Raw genomic sequence first — 16,906 nt, 5'->3', positions numbered from 1 at the left:
TTCTCGCAGTGTTGCTTGTCTGTTAGCACTGACAACTCCACGCAAACGCCGCTACCCTCGATCGTTAAGTAAAGGCCATCTTTCACTGTATTGTCCGTGGTGGGAGGTAATGTCTGAAATTAGGTATTCTAGGCACACTCTTGACACAGTGGATCACAGGATACTGAATGCCCTAACGATTTCCGAAATAGAATGTCCCATGCGTCTAGCTACAAGTATCGTTCTGCGTTCAGAGTCTATTAATTCCTGTCGAGCGGCCATAATCCCATCTCCACCAGTAATAAAGCATAATATCCAAATAGATGTTGATTTAAAGTAACTTATTTCTAGTTTAATAAAAAAATAAAGTTTCGGAATAAAATTCAACTAAGGCTGATTAATGTGAGCATAATGAACGCTAGCTGCTGAGCAATTCAGGAGCGTATGTGGGATAAGGTATCCTCACATCTGAAGCAATATCTGTTTGGATCTTATGTTTGTTTTAGTACTGGTAGCGATGCAAAAATATGAAAATCACAATAACTGAGAACTGAGGAGGTGACTAGCTCACATAAGCACCACCACGTGCGGATAGTGACAAATCTAAAATTGTGGTTTTAATATTGTTAAATTTTATAGAAACAATGGATGTGTAAAGTTTCTAGATACATTTATACATGATGTACTTCTTTGATACAATATGAATGGCAATTAAGTACATATCAATAGCCAACTACAAGATATAGTTCACATTACTATCACTTTGACTGTAAAGAATTTTTGCTGCTTTAAAGTCAATCACCGATGTAGTCGCTTCTGCTGTACGTCGATAAAAATGTATTTCCTTAAAATGGCTACTTTTGCGGTGTACAAATAACCAGCTACGTATACACAATGCATTATTGTATTCCGATGTATGGATCAAGGGCGCCATAGTCATGTATGACGTACGCTGAGTCCAGTTATGAGGCAATTGTTATCAGCGGCTTCAGTGCAATTTGAACTCTTGACGTGCATAGTCCAAGAGGCATTATGCCAAATAACAGCTGAAATGTGTTGACTTTATCTGCTAGTATATACCACCCACCCACTTGCATGTGAAATTTATACAATTGCACTTCGGAGTTAATACGTATGCAGCAAATTGGTTCCTGTACTAACTCTAGCAGTGGAGATGGTGATCGAAATTTAGATCTGATACAATAAACGCAAGTTACGACTGATTGCAGTACCTACTTGCACCATTTGAAACAACTACGGTCGCTGAACATTTCCAGGTTCCACATAGAGTCAGATTTAAAAAAGTATCTGCATCTTATAAAAAGCCGAAATGATCACGAGGAATGAACTCAGACCTCATGTTGAGTTCCCAGCGAACGTAATGATGGCGAGCTGTTTGGTGTGGTCTAGGCGACAGCATACCTGCCGTGTCGCGACAAGGGAGAGCCGCAATAAGAACAACTTATCTGCTTGACCCTGGCAGCCGCCAACTAGAGCAAGAGGCGGCATGCGCTGTGCCGTGGTCGCCTTTATTTCTTGCTCACTCTGTTCGACCATGAGATATAGAGTCCCGTAGACGTAGGCGTCCAATTTGATGCCGTACTCCTTGACTTCAGAAGGCGTTTATACAGTTCTGCACTGTCGTTTAGTCAGCTTACCGAGTATCGGTTCAGGTTTGTGAATAAATTCAGGACTCCCTTGCAGACAGAAGTCAACACTTCGCTCTTATCGGCAAAAAGTCGAAAGTTGCGACGGCAATTTTAGGAAAAACCCGAGTGAATGTAGTAGGACCGTATTATTTACACTATGTACAAGTGATATAGTGGGTAACGTCGGAGTCCCTACGAGACTGTTGGCAGATGATGCAGTTGTCTGTAAGAAGGCAGCATCGATAGACGACTAACAAATTGCAAGAACACTTGCAGACGATCGATGATTGATGTAGAAACTGGCAGTTGACTCTGAAGGAAAAGAAATATAACATAATGCCCACAAAAGGCGAAGTAATCTGCTTCTGTACAATTACACTTTTGGTAACAAATCACTGGGAGTAGTAACTACAGTAAAATACCTAGAAGTAAACATCCGGAAAGATCTAAAATAGAATGACCACATAAAAGAAATACTAGGAAAAGCAGATGCCAGACATTAAATTTCCACTAAACCATAGTTATTGATAAAAGCCTACCACCTACACATTGGGATGTACAAATTGCAAGCTACCCCAAGAAATATTTTTAAGTGAAAAAGAAAATAATTTAATGGACAAATGATAATTAATTGAAACCCTCAGCTGCCGACAGGTTTTCTTAATGTACCTCGATGGGGACAGCTGAAAATGTGTACCCCGATCGGGACTCGAACCCGGGATCTCCTGATTACATGGCAGACGCTCTATCCAGCCGAGCCACCGAGGACACAGTTGAATAGCGCGAATGAAGTCAGTTGGGAATGTAGGTCTCACGGGAAGCGTGCAAGGGGTGAGTCCCTGCTATCGCGCTATTCATCTGTGTCCTCGGTGTATGAAACGCCGGCACGGTAGCTCAGTGTGTTCGGTCAGAGGGCTGCGTGCTCTCTGTAATAAAAAAAACTGAGTCAAGGAAACAACGATCAGCTTGAACGGATGTCTTGTGACGTCCGCCCAGACCAAACGCAGCGAACTATATCGAACAGAATGAAAAAAATGAAAAAAAGATGGATAGAGCGCCTTTCATGTAAGGAGGAGATCCCGAGTTCGAGCCCCGGTCGGGTCACACATTTTCAGCTGTCCCCATCGAGGTATATCAGCAACACCTGTCGGCAGCTGAGGGTTTCAATTAACTATCACTTATTCTAGAGAAGCTGCACGGTCATCAATGGTATGTGTTCTTTCGAGAACAGTTACTATCTTCATATAATATTTTGGAATTACAAGCATTTTTCTGAAGGTTTAGATAGCGATAAAATTTCCATGCCTAAGTGGGTACTGTGGACAGAAACATCGCAGTAGGATCCCATGTTGCTTTTTAGATTTTCAGGCACATTTTTTTAGGAATTTTGATTCCCTAGTATCGCAAAGAACGCCAAGCGTTTGCAGGAGACCGTTTCAATCGGACGTTTGTATTGGGCCAAATATAACACAACAGGGATGTTTTTGTACTTAATTAATTGAAAATTAACACAGATGGATAGAATGGCGAATGATAGCTTTGTATATGAAATGGTTTGGAAGTCAGTTTTATCTGTTGTATTAGGCGTGTTTTTTACAAGCAACTAATTATTGTTGCAGTGAACACCTTGGCCAATTTTCTCGCGGGTAGTGCGAACACGTCACCCGATCGGACGCAATATCGACATGAGTGATTCACAGAAGAAACTGCATTTGTCGGATGAAAGACGTTGTATGAACATTTATATAGAAAGAAATTATTACCCTACATTTAAGTAAGGTAACAAGAATAACATAAATGATTTATTTTCTTCTCGAGCATGAGGAACATCCAGGTGACAGTTCCGTAGCTGTTCTAATGGTTCTGAAGAAAATGAACGCACCATCTTACATCTGGCCACTCAAAAATAAGAAAGAATTTACTAAAAAATAGTTGAACAAGCTTCCTCTGTCAACCTCTCTGTCAACAATAGTGATGTATATTAGAAATGTCTGACCTCTTCTCGGCAGGCACAGCGCTATTCAAGGCAAAGAGTATCCAACGCCCACTATTCCCAACCTTGCCGACCTTAATATTAATCAGTAAACTACATAAAATTAGTACGTTGTATTAGCTACTAACACTAACTGCATTACGAAACACGATTAAAAATGTTTCCTAAATGTTTTGAATGGCATTTTACTTTTACTCATTACTTTTTCGTACAACTACCTTAATATGATTTAATATACCTGCTGCAAATATGTACCACATTTGAAGATAACCGTCTCTACAATGCGCATTCACTAATACATTTTACTTCCGTTTGATATTTACACTGGATGGTTAAGGAAATTGGTATAGGCATCTGTATTCAAATACAGAGATATGTAAACAGGCAGAATACGGCGCTGCTTTTTTTTTTTTTTTTTTTTTTTTTAAATGGACTTGTAGTCCGGGGTGATAGGTTACAATACAGCATCACCGGTCTATTGCGGTCTAACTGTGTTGGTGAGCCAGTAAATTTCCACTGTGCAGTGACTGCGTCACTGCAATTCACGTTGGAGGTGTGGCGGTGGGACTCGTGGTCCCGTACCACCCTCTGACGGTGATAGTACTACATGAGTCAGGCAGAATTTATTGCCTAACATGTGCAGGTGAAGGTGTGGCGGTGGGACTTATAGTCCCGTACCGTGGGTGGGGGACGGCGCTGCGGAAGGCAACGCCTATATAAGACAACAAATGTCTTGTGCTGTTGTTAGATCGTTTACTGCTGCTACAATGGTAGGTTATAAATATTAAAGTGAGACTGAACATGGTTTTATAGTCGGCGCACAAGCGATGGGACACAGCATCTCCGAGGTAGCGATCAAGCTGGGATTTTCCCGTACGACCATTTCACGAGTACACCGTGAATATCAGGAATCCGGTAAAACAGCAACTATCCGACATCGCTGCGGCCGGAAAAAGATCCTGCAAAAATGGTACCAATAACGAATGAATAGAAACGTTCAACGTGACAGAACTGCAACACTTCTTGCTGCAGATTTCAGTACTGGGTGATCAAGAAGTGTCAGCGTGCAAACCATTCAAAGAAACATCACTGATACGGGCTTTTGGAGCCAAAGGCCTACTCGTGTACCCTTACACTATGTGATCAAAAGTATCCGGACTCTCCCCAAAAACATGCGTTTTTCATATTAGGTGCGTTGTGCTGCCACCTATCACCAGGTACTCCATGCCAGCGATCTCAGTATCATTGGATTTCTTTAGATAGCAGAATGGGGCGCTCCGCGGAACTCATGGACTTCGAATGTGGTCAGGTGATTGAGTGTAACTTGTGTTATACGTCTGTACGCGAGATTTCCTCACTCATAAACATCCCTAGATCCACTGTTTCCGATGTGATAGTGAAGTGAAAACGTGAAGGGACACGTACAGCAAAAAAGCGTACAGGCCGACTTCGTTTGTTGCTTGACAGAGACCGCCGACAGTTGAAAGGGTCGTAATGTGTAATAGGCTAACATCTATCCAGATCATCACACGGGAATTCCAAACTGCATCAGTATCCACTGCAAGTACTATGAAAATTAGGCGGGAGGTGAGGAAACTTGGATTTCACTGTCGAGCGGCTGTTCATTAGCCACACATTACGTCGGTAAAGGTCAAACGACGCCTTGCTTGGTGAAAACGCGTAAACATTGGTCGATTGAACAGTGGAATAACGCTGTGTGGAGTGACGAATCACGGTACACAATGTGGCGATACGATGGCAGGATGTGGGTATGGCGAATGCCCAGTGAACGTCATCTGCCAGCGTGTGTAGTGCCAACAGTAAAATTCCGTGGCGGTGGTGTTATGGTGTTATCGTGTTTTCCAAGGAGGGGTCTTGCACGACCTTGTTATTTTGAGTGGCACTATCACAGGCCTGAATTGATGTTTTAAGCACCTTCTTGCTTTCCACTGCTGAGGAGCAATTCAGGGATGGCGATTGCATCTTTCAACACGATCGAGCACCTGTTCATAATGCAGGGCCTGTGGCGGAGTGATTACACGACAATAACATCCCTGTAACGGACTGGCCTGCACAGAGTCCTGACCTGAATCCCATAGAACAGATATGGGATGTTTTGGAACGCCGACTTCATGCCAGGCCTTACCGACTGGCATCGATACCTCTCCTCAGTGCAACACTCCGTGAAGAATGGGCTGCCATTCCCCAATAAACCTTCAGTACCTGACTGAACGTTTCCTGCGAGAGTGGAATCTGTCAACGATAAGGGTGGGCCAGCACGATATTGAATTCCAGCATTATCGACGGAGGGCGCGATGAAGTTGTAAATTATTTTCAGCGAAGTGTCCGGATACTTTTGATCATATAGTCATGACTGTACGACACAAAGCTTTACGCCTCGCCTGGGCCCGTCAACACCGACATTGGACTGTTGATGACTGGAAACTTGTTGCCTGGGTGGAGAGTCTCGTTTAAAATTGTATCGAGCGGATGGACTGTTGAAGTTGGTGGAGGCTCCATAATGGTATGGGGCGTGTGCAGTTGGAATGATATGGGAGCACTGATACGTCTAGATACGTCTCTGACAGGTGACACGTACGTAAGCATCCTGTCTGGGCACCTGCATCCATTCATGTCCATCATGCATTCCAACTGACTTGGGCAATTCCATCTGGATAAAGCGACACCCCACACGTGCAGAAATGCTACAGAGTGGTACGAGTAATACTCTTTTGAATTTAAAGACTTTCGCTGGCCACCAGATTCCCCAGACATGAACATTATTGAGCATATCTGGGATGTCTTGCAACGTGCTGTTTAGAAGAGATCTCCACTACCACGTACTCTTACGGATTTATGAACAGCCCTGTAGGGTTTATGGTGTCAATACCCTCCAGCACCACCTCAAATATTAGTCGAGTCCATGCCACGTCGTGTTGCGGCACTTCTTCGTGTTCGCGGGGGTCCTACACGATGTTAGGCAGGTGTACCAGTGTCTTCGACTCGTCAGTGTATACCGCAACAGCTGATCGTTGCTACTTGTGCACGTTCGTGAGTTGTCAGCTTTGGAAGAATAACAATAAAATCTTTCCCCTCTCACTTCTTTTAACTCTGCAGTGGCCTCGCTACATAACACTTTGCTCTTGACGTAAGTGGCAGACTTTACTTAGCTCACGGCTGAATTCACGAACGTCAATTAAATTAAGCACATCTTAAAATTTTATTGTTTCTGCATGTTTTTTTTTTTGTTACTGAGCGAGAAAAACACAGTCTTAAGAAGGTCTTAACGTTACTTGACGTTTCTGGATGGTGCTGTTAGTTGCTAGAAGCATATTGCCATAAAATACGGCTGAGAACAGCGGGCTGCACGAATACTTGATTCGGGCCGCTTTCGACGACCGCGTCTCACAACCGTTACTAGGCTGGGTTCATAGAAGAGACAGACAAGCTTTTGTCGCGGGATCGTTTAGTCGACCCTAGAATTTTACGGCGTTTCTTAAGAAACTTCACTGTCAGACGGTACAAGAGAGGCGTTGGTCATCATTGAGAGGCTGACTATTAAAATTCTGGAGAGTACGTTCCCGGAAGAGTCTGGCTACGTACTGCTTCCTTCCACATACGCCTCGGGAAATAAGCATACCGAAAAAAAAAAAAAATCGAAGAAATTACAGCTAACACTTGGATTTACCGACACACATCGTAACTGTGTGCTGTTCACGAATAGAACACGAAAGGATGATCAGACAGTGATAACCCAAGTATCCTCCGCCTCACAACGTAAACTGGCTGTCAGGAGATAGATGAAAAGTTTTCAAAACACCTACACCCAGACTTACACAAATTAACCGCAAGCCATTGTGTAAAAAAAAAAAAAAAAAAAAAAAAAAAAAGTAAAGAAGGGGACCAGGATTGAATGACCCGTCAACGACGGGTAAGTACAGACGGAACACGAACTCGTTTCGGGGAAGATAGTGGGCCTAAGGAAAAACACGGAAAATGTTAATCTTGATGACCAGAGGTTGCCGTCTCCCAAATGCAATACCACTGTCTTAACGACTATGTCAACGAACTGGTGAAATCAGTAGCAGAAAGGGAAAATGGCAGACTTGCATTTGTCGCAGGAGTGCTGTTCACATGGTCAGAAAGTCACACGAATGCGTTTAAGGGGACATGTTCGAGAAAATACCAAAAATTCCAAAAAAATTTCTTGGTCTACAGAAAAGAATATTTCTTGCTGATTTCAAATGGCTCTGAGCACTCTGAGACTTAACATCCGAGGTCATCGGTCCCCTAGAACTTAGAACTACTTCAACCTAACTAACCTAAGGACATTACACACATCCTTGCCTGAGGCAGGATTCGAACTTGTGACCGTAGCAGTCACGCGGTTCCGGACTGAAGGGTCTAGAACCGCTCGACCACCGCGGCCGGCTGCTGATTTCAAAAATGTATAGTTTATAGGCATTATCATTTTCCGTTCGTTCTAAAATTGAGATTGAACGTAATGTTGCACAGGGCCACGCCCATCTGTCAGTTTACATTGCGTCAAAATACAAGATGCATTATTGTGTTCTTCCGTTTTTTCCATCGTTGGTTACGGATCGTAAACATACGTGTATGGTAGAAGGCACTGACTCCCGGAACCAAAGTACAGGCATGTCTAGAAGACTATGGTTCGAATGTAAAGAAAGATATGAGAATATAGGATTTCGGAGTATCAAACGTGTGTGGTTATTGTGTGTTGTTTTGTTATAGTGTGTTGTTCTGTTTCTGCGTGTGTGTTTCCGAGCTACAAATGCCGAAGGTAAAGAAATTTAGCTCCAAACGAAAGTTTCGCGGCACCCAATTACAAACACAACCGAATATTACACATCAGTTGCTTCAAAAGCCGCATGCGGAGACTGTGTCTGCAGGAAGCGCTTCTAGACATAAACTTTCGCTTTCTGAATGTAATGAGAACAGGCCTAGTAGTATTGTGAGCAATAATAACGACGGAAATGTTATTGTGAATCTAAATATGGTCAAGACTTCTGAAGAGTGCTGTGAAATGTAAGCACTGCAATTGTGAACATAGTATTGATGTTTCTGAGGACATTTCAGCAAGGAAGGGGCTTTCAAGTCGGTTAGTGATTGCCTGTAACTCGTGTAAAGATGTACAGTGATACTATGACATCGCCAGTAACTGATAGTCGACATTGCAGTGTAAATATTCAGCTTGCTTATGCAATGCGATGTATTGGAAGGGGAAGGAGAGCTGCCCAGAGTTTTTGTGCAGTGATGGATTTGCCTCCACCTCCACTGAGGTTTGACAGATACAATAAATTAATACATAATGCTTTATATGGTGTAAGTGAACATTCAATGGAAAGAACAGCAGAAGAAGCAGGAATCATGTCTGAGAATACAGACATTGTGGCAGAATTTGATGGATCTTGGCAGAAGAAAGGTCATACTTCTCCAAATAGGGTTTCTGGTATGATAAAAGAAAAAAACAGATAAGTTAAATATATTTCACTTCTTTCAATTTTAATCTGATAATTATATATATATTGTGTTTCATACTAGACTGTCGTGTTCCCAGTTTGGCACAGCTTTGCCACAGGAAACACGAAAGCGGTCGAAGACGTCAGTCTTCTGGTCGGCTCCTGATCGTTGTCAGAAGGAGGCTAGTTTTTGATCACGCAGAGACTTCTGTTACTTGGAAAAGAACAACCCGGATTTCTTTACGTAATCAGTATTGAATTTATAATCACCTAAGGGACCTTTAACAATGAACGATAAAAAAATTGCATTTGCAAATGAAATGATTAATAAAAGGGGCAGCTATGAGTTGTATAGAAGACAAGGAGCGGCCTTCTGTCTACGACCAGCATGCCGCAGTATTCTCTGCTGTAGTAAAGACTGTTTGAAATTTACAAAAATAATATGACATGGAGGTAAAAAAATATAAAGGAAAAGACTAGAATAAGAAATCTGGTAAACCCTAAATATATTCAAACATTTCTCACAAGCAATTAGGGCTTATTTATAAACAGTATAAGTTACATGAGTAATTTTCTAACTGTGTGGTGCGATCAGATTATAGCCTGTCCTGCGCTAGCTCCTTGGTTCACGTTTTTGTCACAAATTACAGTCATTACTTTTCTCTTTCCTTCAAGGTAATTCTTGCACCGTTCAACACCTTCATAACAATAACTCGCCGGTTTACAGTATTGAACATAAATTCCTCTAATTTTATTAATTAATAATGTTGACTGTACGCTGGCAAGACCGCTCACTTTTATGGCTTAAAGTCGACCTTCTTTACGCATTCACATTACAAGCAGAAGTACGATAAAATCTGAAGATCTACAAAAGTTTTTGCTGTCATCTTTTATTTAGATCGAAGTGGAATGTTCAGTTCAGCTTTTGTTAAAATGTTTCTTTGACTGCGCAATCGATGTATTAGCCTCCGCGCTAGATGCGCATCTTTACAGTTATGTAAATTATATAAAACAAATGTATTTCAAAGAATAGGTCTCATCTCATAAGTTGACCATTTAATATACAGATAGGTAAATGCCTTTCCAAGGGTACTCACAGCTTTCATACGACGGAAATCCCAATAATATTACAGGTTGTAACTGGCACAGTAATTGAAACTAATAAGATACTAGATTATGAATGTCGAACAAAGCACTGTCAGGGTTGTTCAAGTAAGTTTAGTGTAAAGAACTTTGACGGCCCAAGTGGAAACATGGAAATGAAAGGAGTTCTAAACATTTTTAGACGATCAGAGGTCAATCGTGGTGAGAGGTATGTAGACTACCTGGGGGATGGAGACTGTAAAGGACACACTACTGTTGTTAATGACAAATCATATGGGGACACTCTATAGAAAACTTGAATATGTTGGGCATGTACAAAAAAGAATGGGAGCTCGGTTGAGAAAATTATGTAAAGACGTGAGTGGAAAAAACAGTCAGACGGAAAACACATAGGTGGTCTAGGTGGTCTTACAAAAGTGAAACTGATTCTTAGACTCAATATTATATACTAGCAATAAGAAGAAATGTAGAAGATTTGAAGAATATGAGACGAGTTGTCTGGGCAACATAGTTTCACTGAGTGTCAACAGATGAAACCCTACAGCATAGTATGTGTCCAAAAGGAGAAGATTCGTGGTGCAGTTACTGGTTGAGCAATGCTACCCACAAGCAGTCCTTACCACTTGCTGCAATGGAGGCAGTTAGGTCTAATATAGGGATCTGGCATATAAAAATCTACTTAGGAATTGTATGCATAGTCTCTCTCAGAATGCAAATGAAAGCTTCAACAGCTGTATATGGGAGAGAATATCCAAAACTGTATTTGTTGGGCTGACAGTGATGAAGATTGGTATAGTGGATGCAATAATAACATTCAATGATGGTGCAATTTCAATGATCAATGTTATGAAGAAATTGAACATCCAGACGGAAAGGAATATGACATCAGCTCTAATAGCTATTGATAAGCGGCGGTTTTCGAAGTTGAGACAGCTGCAGAAGCTGCTACCAAGGAGTCAAGGATAAAGAAAAGAATGAAGAGAAAGAGTATGGAGGATAAGGAAACAGGAGGACAACTGGAGTAAACAGATGGAAAGTTCTAAACGAGCATAGTGGTAAGTTAATAAATCTGTAAATCTTCTTTTGCGATTTACCGCCGGCCGCGGTGGTCTAGCGGTTCTGGCGCTGCAGTCCGGAACCGCGGGACTGCTACGGTCGCAGGTTCGAATCCTGCCTCGGGCATGGGTGTGTATGATGTCCTTAGGTTAGTTAGGTTTAAGTAGTTCTAAGTTCTAGGGGACTTATGACCTAAAATGTTGAGTCCCATAATGCTCAGAGCCATTTTTTCGCGATTTACCGAAAACTTGAATTTTTAGCATTCAGGTACACTTTTCTCCTAAATGACTGAAGTTCAACTCACAAAAATTGGTGCAGATATTTAGAATGACCTCCTCTACCTCCCTTGCCTACTATTTCCTGAAAAATTTATAACATGATGATGATGCTGTCGGTGATTTTTGAGGTACATTTTTAAATATCTTAGTTGTGGTAAAATAAATTACTAGCATTTTTCACGGATCAGCATCAGGAAAGGAAATTGGAGGCATAAAACATTTATGTTAATGTTGTCAGTACTTTCACTCTTTTTCCAAGCTGTGCATTCAGTGGTTCCAAAGAAAATGGTACCGCAGTGAAATAGTGTTGTTTTTTTTCTATTATAAATATTGTTCTCAGTACCAAAATATATCTCAATGATTTTTTGGTAAATACTTTGACTAATGAGCCTTATTGTGTGTAAGAATTTTGAGCTATCTCCCATTTAAAGATCAGTTGCACTATGAGGGTGAAGATAATGCTAAAAATACAGCCAGTTCAGGGGCGTGTCCCCTTAATACAAGTTATTCCACAGTCGTACATCAGTGCGTGAAGCCTTCATAAAGCTTGTCTAACTGAGAAAATCCAAGGAATTTCAAAGCTCTATCGTAACTGGCCATTGTAGGTCATACAGAGATTGGGCCTAATTTGTGAAACTGAATGGTGAGTGTCGGCGCCAAGGAGACATTGTTCTTGTGAAACTCCACTGAATATGTCTAGAGAACCAGTTTTCGAGAATTCTTAGGAAGAAACTCTACTGTCTTCTGCATACGTATCGCTCAGGGATCATGAGAAAAGAGAGAGAGAACAGAGTACATTTGCAGGTTTATCTGCGGGCGAAAATATGTTTAAGGTGATCTCCACCATGTACTATACCATTGCTTGCAGAGTATCGCTGTCACTGAATCTCTCTATGTGGAAGCTAATATTGTAATAGATTCGATACTGATTCGCATAGTTCAGTGGAACGGCTTAATCACTACAATATTAAAGGTTTATGCCTTTATCAACTATGAATCTGTGGCACGAAATGTTAATTCGATAATAAAATAACGTATTCCAAATACAGTTGACGGATTTTATAAGCTAACTCCTTAACATGGCTTCAAGTTGTTTTTACGAATACAAAATATTTTAGTTTCCTCACCAAATGAATATGAGGCAACAAATCAAAAGCTCAATTAACAAATGCGGATGTTCTAAGATCCTTTCAAATTAAGCTATATTTGATGATAACGACAAAATATTTGCACTCATTCGTTTACGCATTATCAGAATCTTAAAAATACTTCCTCTGGATTACGAATTCTGCAACTTGCAGAGTGTTCATCTCAAATTCTTTGTTACTTACAGTATTGGAGAATCTTGGTCAGCAGGCACGAAAGTTTTGACAGCCAGGATTGTTTCCCATCCTGTAACATGGTACAGCCCGGTGTCTGTTCTTCATTTGTAGAAAGCACTTTTTATCTGCGCGAGAATCAAACCATAACAAAAATTAAACTCTTCGTCTTGACTGTCATGGACTAGCTCATATGCATAAGTGCATAAAACAGTAGACATTCGATAATTTGTTTTCGAAAATCGTAACGATAAGCAAGCGAATGTATTCACTTTTTTAACGAAAATTTGCGTCACTATGTTACACCAGTCTTATCACAGCATCGGCTTCTGCGTTTGAGAACTATTCCCGTGTTTCATATCCATTTCTGTTAATGTGTTTTGTCCATAACGATCCATTAAATTTACGTAATTATCTCTTTCAGAGTTGTACTGCGACTCAGCTTAATCTCAGGCATACTATAGTGGGAAAGCCTACTAACTAAGCGAGTATAAGCACAATTTCGTTAATGAGGGCTGAATGAAGTACTATGTTATACCCTATTACTGAGAGACAACATTCTGAACGCTTCAGAACAGCACACTGAAATGTTGATAACTTATTTAATCGAAACATGGACTACTGCAACACCAGTTTACGACTACAGAACAACATACGTTTGCCATCTTCACACTGCACATTATATCTGCTCAGTAAATATCCTTCTTCGCACTGTACACAGTATCTGCTCAATAAACATCCTTCACATCTTCCTGTACCTCATTATATCTCGTGATCTTTAGCAAAGGTAAAGAAAAGCTAAAACCAGGCAACATTTAACAAAATTTTTGGACTCCTCTTACTGCTACAGTTAAAAAAATAACCTACATTTGAATATTAGTTGCACAGACTTTCATCAACAACATATTGACATGGATCGAACGTAGTTTACCAGATCACTATGATTAATCAGTTAACCGCGATGTTAGATCTTGGTATTTTACACTTACTGTTCCAGCATAGATTATTGTGCTTAGCCGATAATTTCTACAGCCTTTTGGTAAATATAAAGAACCACAGTGGACGCTAAAAGCAACGCATATATCTTTCAGGTGCAATAAATCGTGAACCCAATCAGCCAGCCTGCCACAGATTCCTTAATCCAGAGATATTACTTGCGGCTAACGAATGGTGAACAGCTGAATAACTGAAAATGTGTACAGTGATGTGTCCACCTAATAACTGAGGTGTACGTGGAATACTTCGCAGTGAAACGATAGAGAAACAACTAGCGTTGTATATTTCACGTAGTAACACTGAAAGTTTGCATGCATCTAAGATAAACATCAGTTCTCTTTCATTTACATGTAAAAGAAAACACATAGGACTACATTTTTCTGTGCTTTGTGAGCAAATGTTTTTTTCTCTCTTCGTTTCTGTGTTATATTTCTATGATTGTCCCTACCCCATTGGAAAGCATTAGGTTCATAGATTTCACTAGTCACATACCAATGTGAACAGTTTAAACTTTCCACCGCAACAGTCAGCTATACACTGTCATTTATTATTCAATTCCTTCACATAAAAATTCATTAAAGACAAGGCAAAGTACGCTTATAGCATTTATTTCTCAATTTATTATTTACATGAATTACATCTCTGTATCGATGGGAGGGGGTATACAGTTCCGGCATTCGCCTTACAACCAAGGGAAACCTCCCGAAAACCTTGATCGGAACTGAGGATCCTGTAGCTCGGTGCACTGCAGGGGAGTTGATGTAACGAGATGGAGAAGCGACGAGACGGAGAAGCGACGAGACGGAGAAGCGACGAGATGGAGAAGCGACGGTACGGAGAAGCGACGAGACGGAGAAGCGACGAGACGGAGAAGCGACGAGACGTGGGAGGCGACGAGACGTGGGAGGCGACGAGACGTGGGAGGCGACGAGACGTGGGAGGCGACGAGACGTGGGAGGCGACGAGACGTGGGAGGCGACGAGACGTGGGAGGCGGCGAGACGTGGGAGGCGGCGATACATGGAGGCGGCGAGACGTGGAGGCGGCGGGACGTGGAGGCGGCGAGACGTGGGGGTGGCGAGACGTGGGGGCGGCGAGACGTGGAGACGGCGATACGTGGAGGCGGCGATATGTGGAGGCGGCGAGACGTGGAGGCGGCGAGACGTGGAGGCGGCGAGACGTGGAGGCGGCGAGACGTGGAGGCGGCGAGACGTGGAGGCGGCGAGACGTGGAGGCGGCGAGACGTTGAGGCGGCGAGACGTGGGGGCGGCGAGACGTGGGGGCGGCGAGACGTGGGGGCGGCGAGACGTGGGGGCGACGAGACGTGGAGGCGGCGAGACGTGGAGGCGGCGATACGTGGGGGCGGCGATACGTGGGGGCGGCGATACGTGGGGGCGGCGAGACGTGGAAGCGGTGAGACGTGGAGGCGGCGAGACGTGGAGGCGGCGAGACGTGGAGGCGGCGAGACGTGGAGGCGACGAGACGGAGAAGCGACGAGATGGCTTCAGTCGCAGACACCGACTTATCTGTGCCTATCTCCCGTGCAATATTGACGTCGTCCCATCCTGACCTCCCCTCTGCTAAACTGTACTGATTGTGGTCACAGCGTGTGTCTTTATATACCCTCTGCAGCTTTGTTGAGCTGTCGTTTCCTAGGAAAGCGACCATGTTATTGTTGTTTCGTCATATAGCTTCTATCCATTATTATAAGTTTAGCAATACGTTTCTGAGTAAGTGCATGCTCAAGTTCTGTTACCAATATCTATATCTACTTATATAATACGCAAACCGCTGTACGGTGTATTGCAGAGGGTACTTGGTGCCAATATTAGCGATATTTTGCCCTATTTCACTCGCGCATTGGTAGAGGGAGAAACACCTACAGCCTCTCAACGTGCTTTAATCTCTTTCACCTTATTTTTATTATCTCGACGTGACATACATGATGACGGCGACAGAACTTTCGCACAGCCTTCTTCGAACACAGGTTCTCAATTTATCCAACGTGGTTTCACGAGATAACGTCTTCTTTCTTCTGAAGGAAAGAAAGAATATTGCTGTTTAACGTTCGGTCTACTGGAGGAGGCCGCAGTTGGAAATCGGCCGTACTATTTCAAAGACACCATCACAGCATTCGCCTAAAGGTCTTTAATGAAATCATGGCAAGCCTAAATCTAGCTGGCTGTAGGGAGATTTGCTCGCCGTCCTGCAGAATACAAGGCGTCTTTCTTACCACTAAACAACATCACTCGGTTTTCTTCCAAAGATCCACATGTTACTTCACCAAGGTCCCTGTGACGTTTTCGAAAGCGTTATACCGACATGTTACAATCCTAGGAGAACGTCCCTGAATTCGTTCGACGTCTACAGTCATATCTACCTGATAATGACTCCCATCAATGGATCACTGCTATAAAATTTGTCACAGTAGCGCGTTGTATGCACTTTCCACAAACCCTTCCAAGAAGACTTCCATCCGACTAATACTGATTTTATGTATTCATCCCATTTCCTATCGCTTCTTTATCACAAAATAAAATGTGTGATGTGTTCCACAGGCTGGGCACTAATCTTGTAATCGGATATTAGGAGATTTTTGCTCTTTTACTGCCTTAATCTTCCATTTAGCCACTTTTAACGCTATATACCGTCTTCTGTGTTAATATAAAATGATTTTTCCAAGCAGTGAATGTTCATTCCAGAGCAATGGCATTTGTGCTTAATCGAAACTTAAGTCACGTAAATGAAGCAGCGTTACATATCTCGGTATTGACAGCTATCCTTCCACGATAGTTACACATATCTGAGATGACAAAGACGACCACGTGAATTGATTATAATCATTTTGAAAATGTCTGTAGTCTAGTTAGGTCTACTAAGAATGCTTTCATCCCCGAAACATCTTATTACGTTTTAAACTGAATAATGTATTCCTAGTGCTATGGGATTGGAGTTAATAATTCGTTAAAAATCTCACAAAGACTCAGTCTATCCACGGCTTTCGGTCTCAAAATTGGAATAAAAATTGGAATATTTGCTGTTTTTTAATT

The 16,906-nt window shown here is 42.1% G+C and overlaps 1 protein-coding gene across 1 annotated transcript; it reads left to right on the top strand.

Moving 5' to 3' along the window:
- The first annotated feature begins 14,626 nt into the window (after positions 1-14,626).
- On the top strand, positions 14,627-15,409 carry LOC126160457 (eukaryotic translation initiation factor 3 subunit A-like). The gene has a single exon (XM_049916909.1). The coding sequence runs from the start codon at positions 14,627-14,629 to the stop codon at positions 15,407-15,409; it is 783 nt and encodes a 260-aa protein (XP_049772866.1).
- Positions 15,410-16,906: the final 1,497 nt, after the last annotated feature.

This window comes from Schistocerca cancellata, chromosome 2 (genome assembly GCF_023864275.1).
Source record: "Schistocerca cancellata isolate TAMUIC-IGC-003103 chromosome 2, iqSchCanc2.1, whole genome shotgun sequence".
NCBI classification, from domain to species: Eukaryota; Metazoa; Arthropoda; class Insecta; order Orthoptera; family Acrididae; genus Schistocerca; species Schistocerca cancellata.
Note: the sequence above shows the minus strand (reverse complement) of the source record. Positions and strands in the feature narration are given on the sequence as shown.

What these genes read in the sequence shown, in the direction of transcription:
- LOC126160457 (XM_049916909.1), top strand. Translation starts at nt 14,627, where the DNA reads ATGGAGAAGCGACGAGACGGAGAAGCGACGAGACGGAGAAGCGACGAG.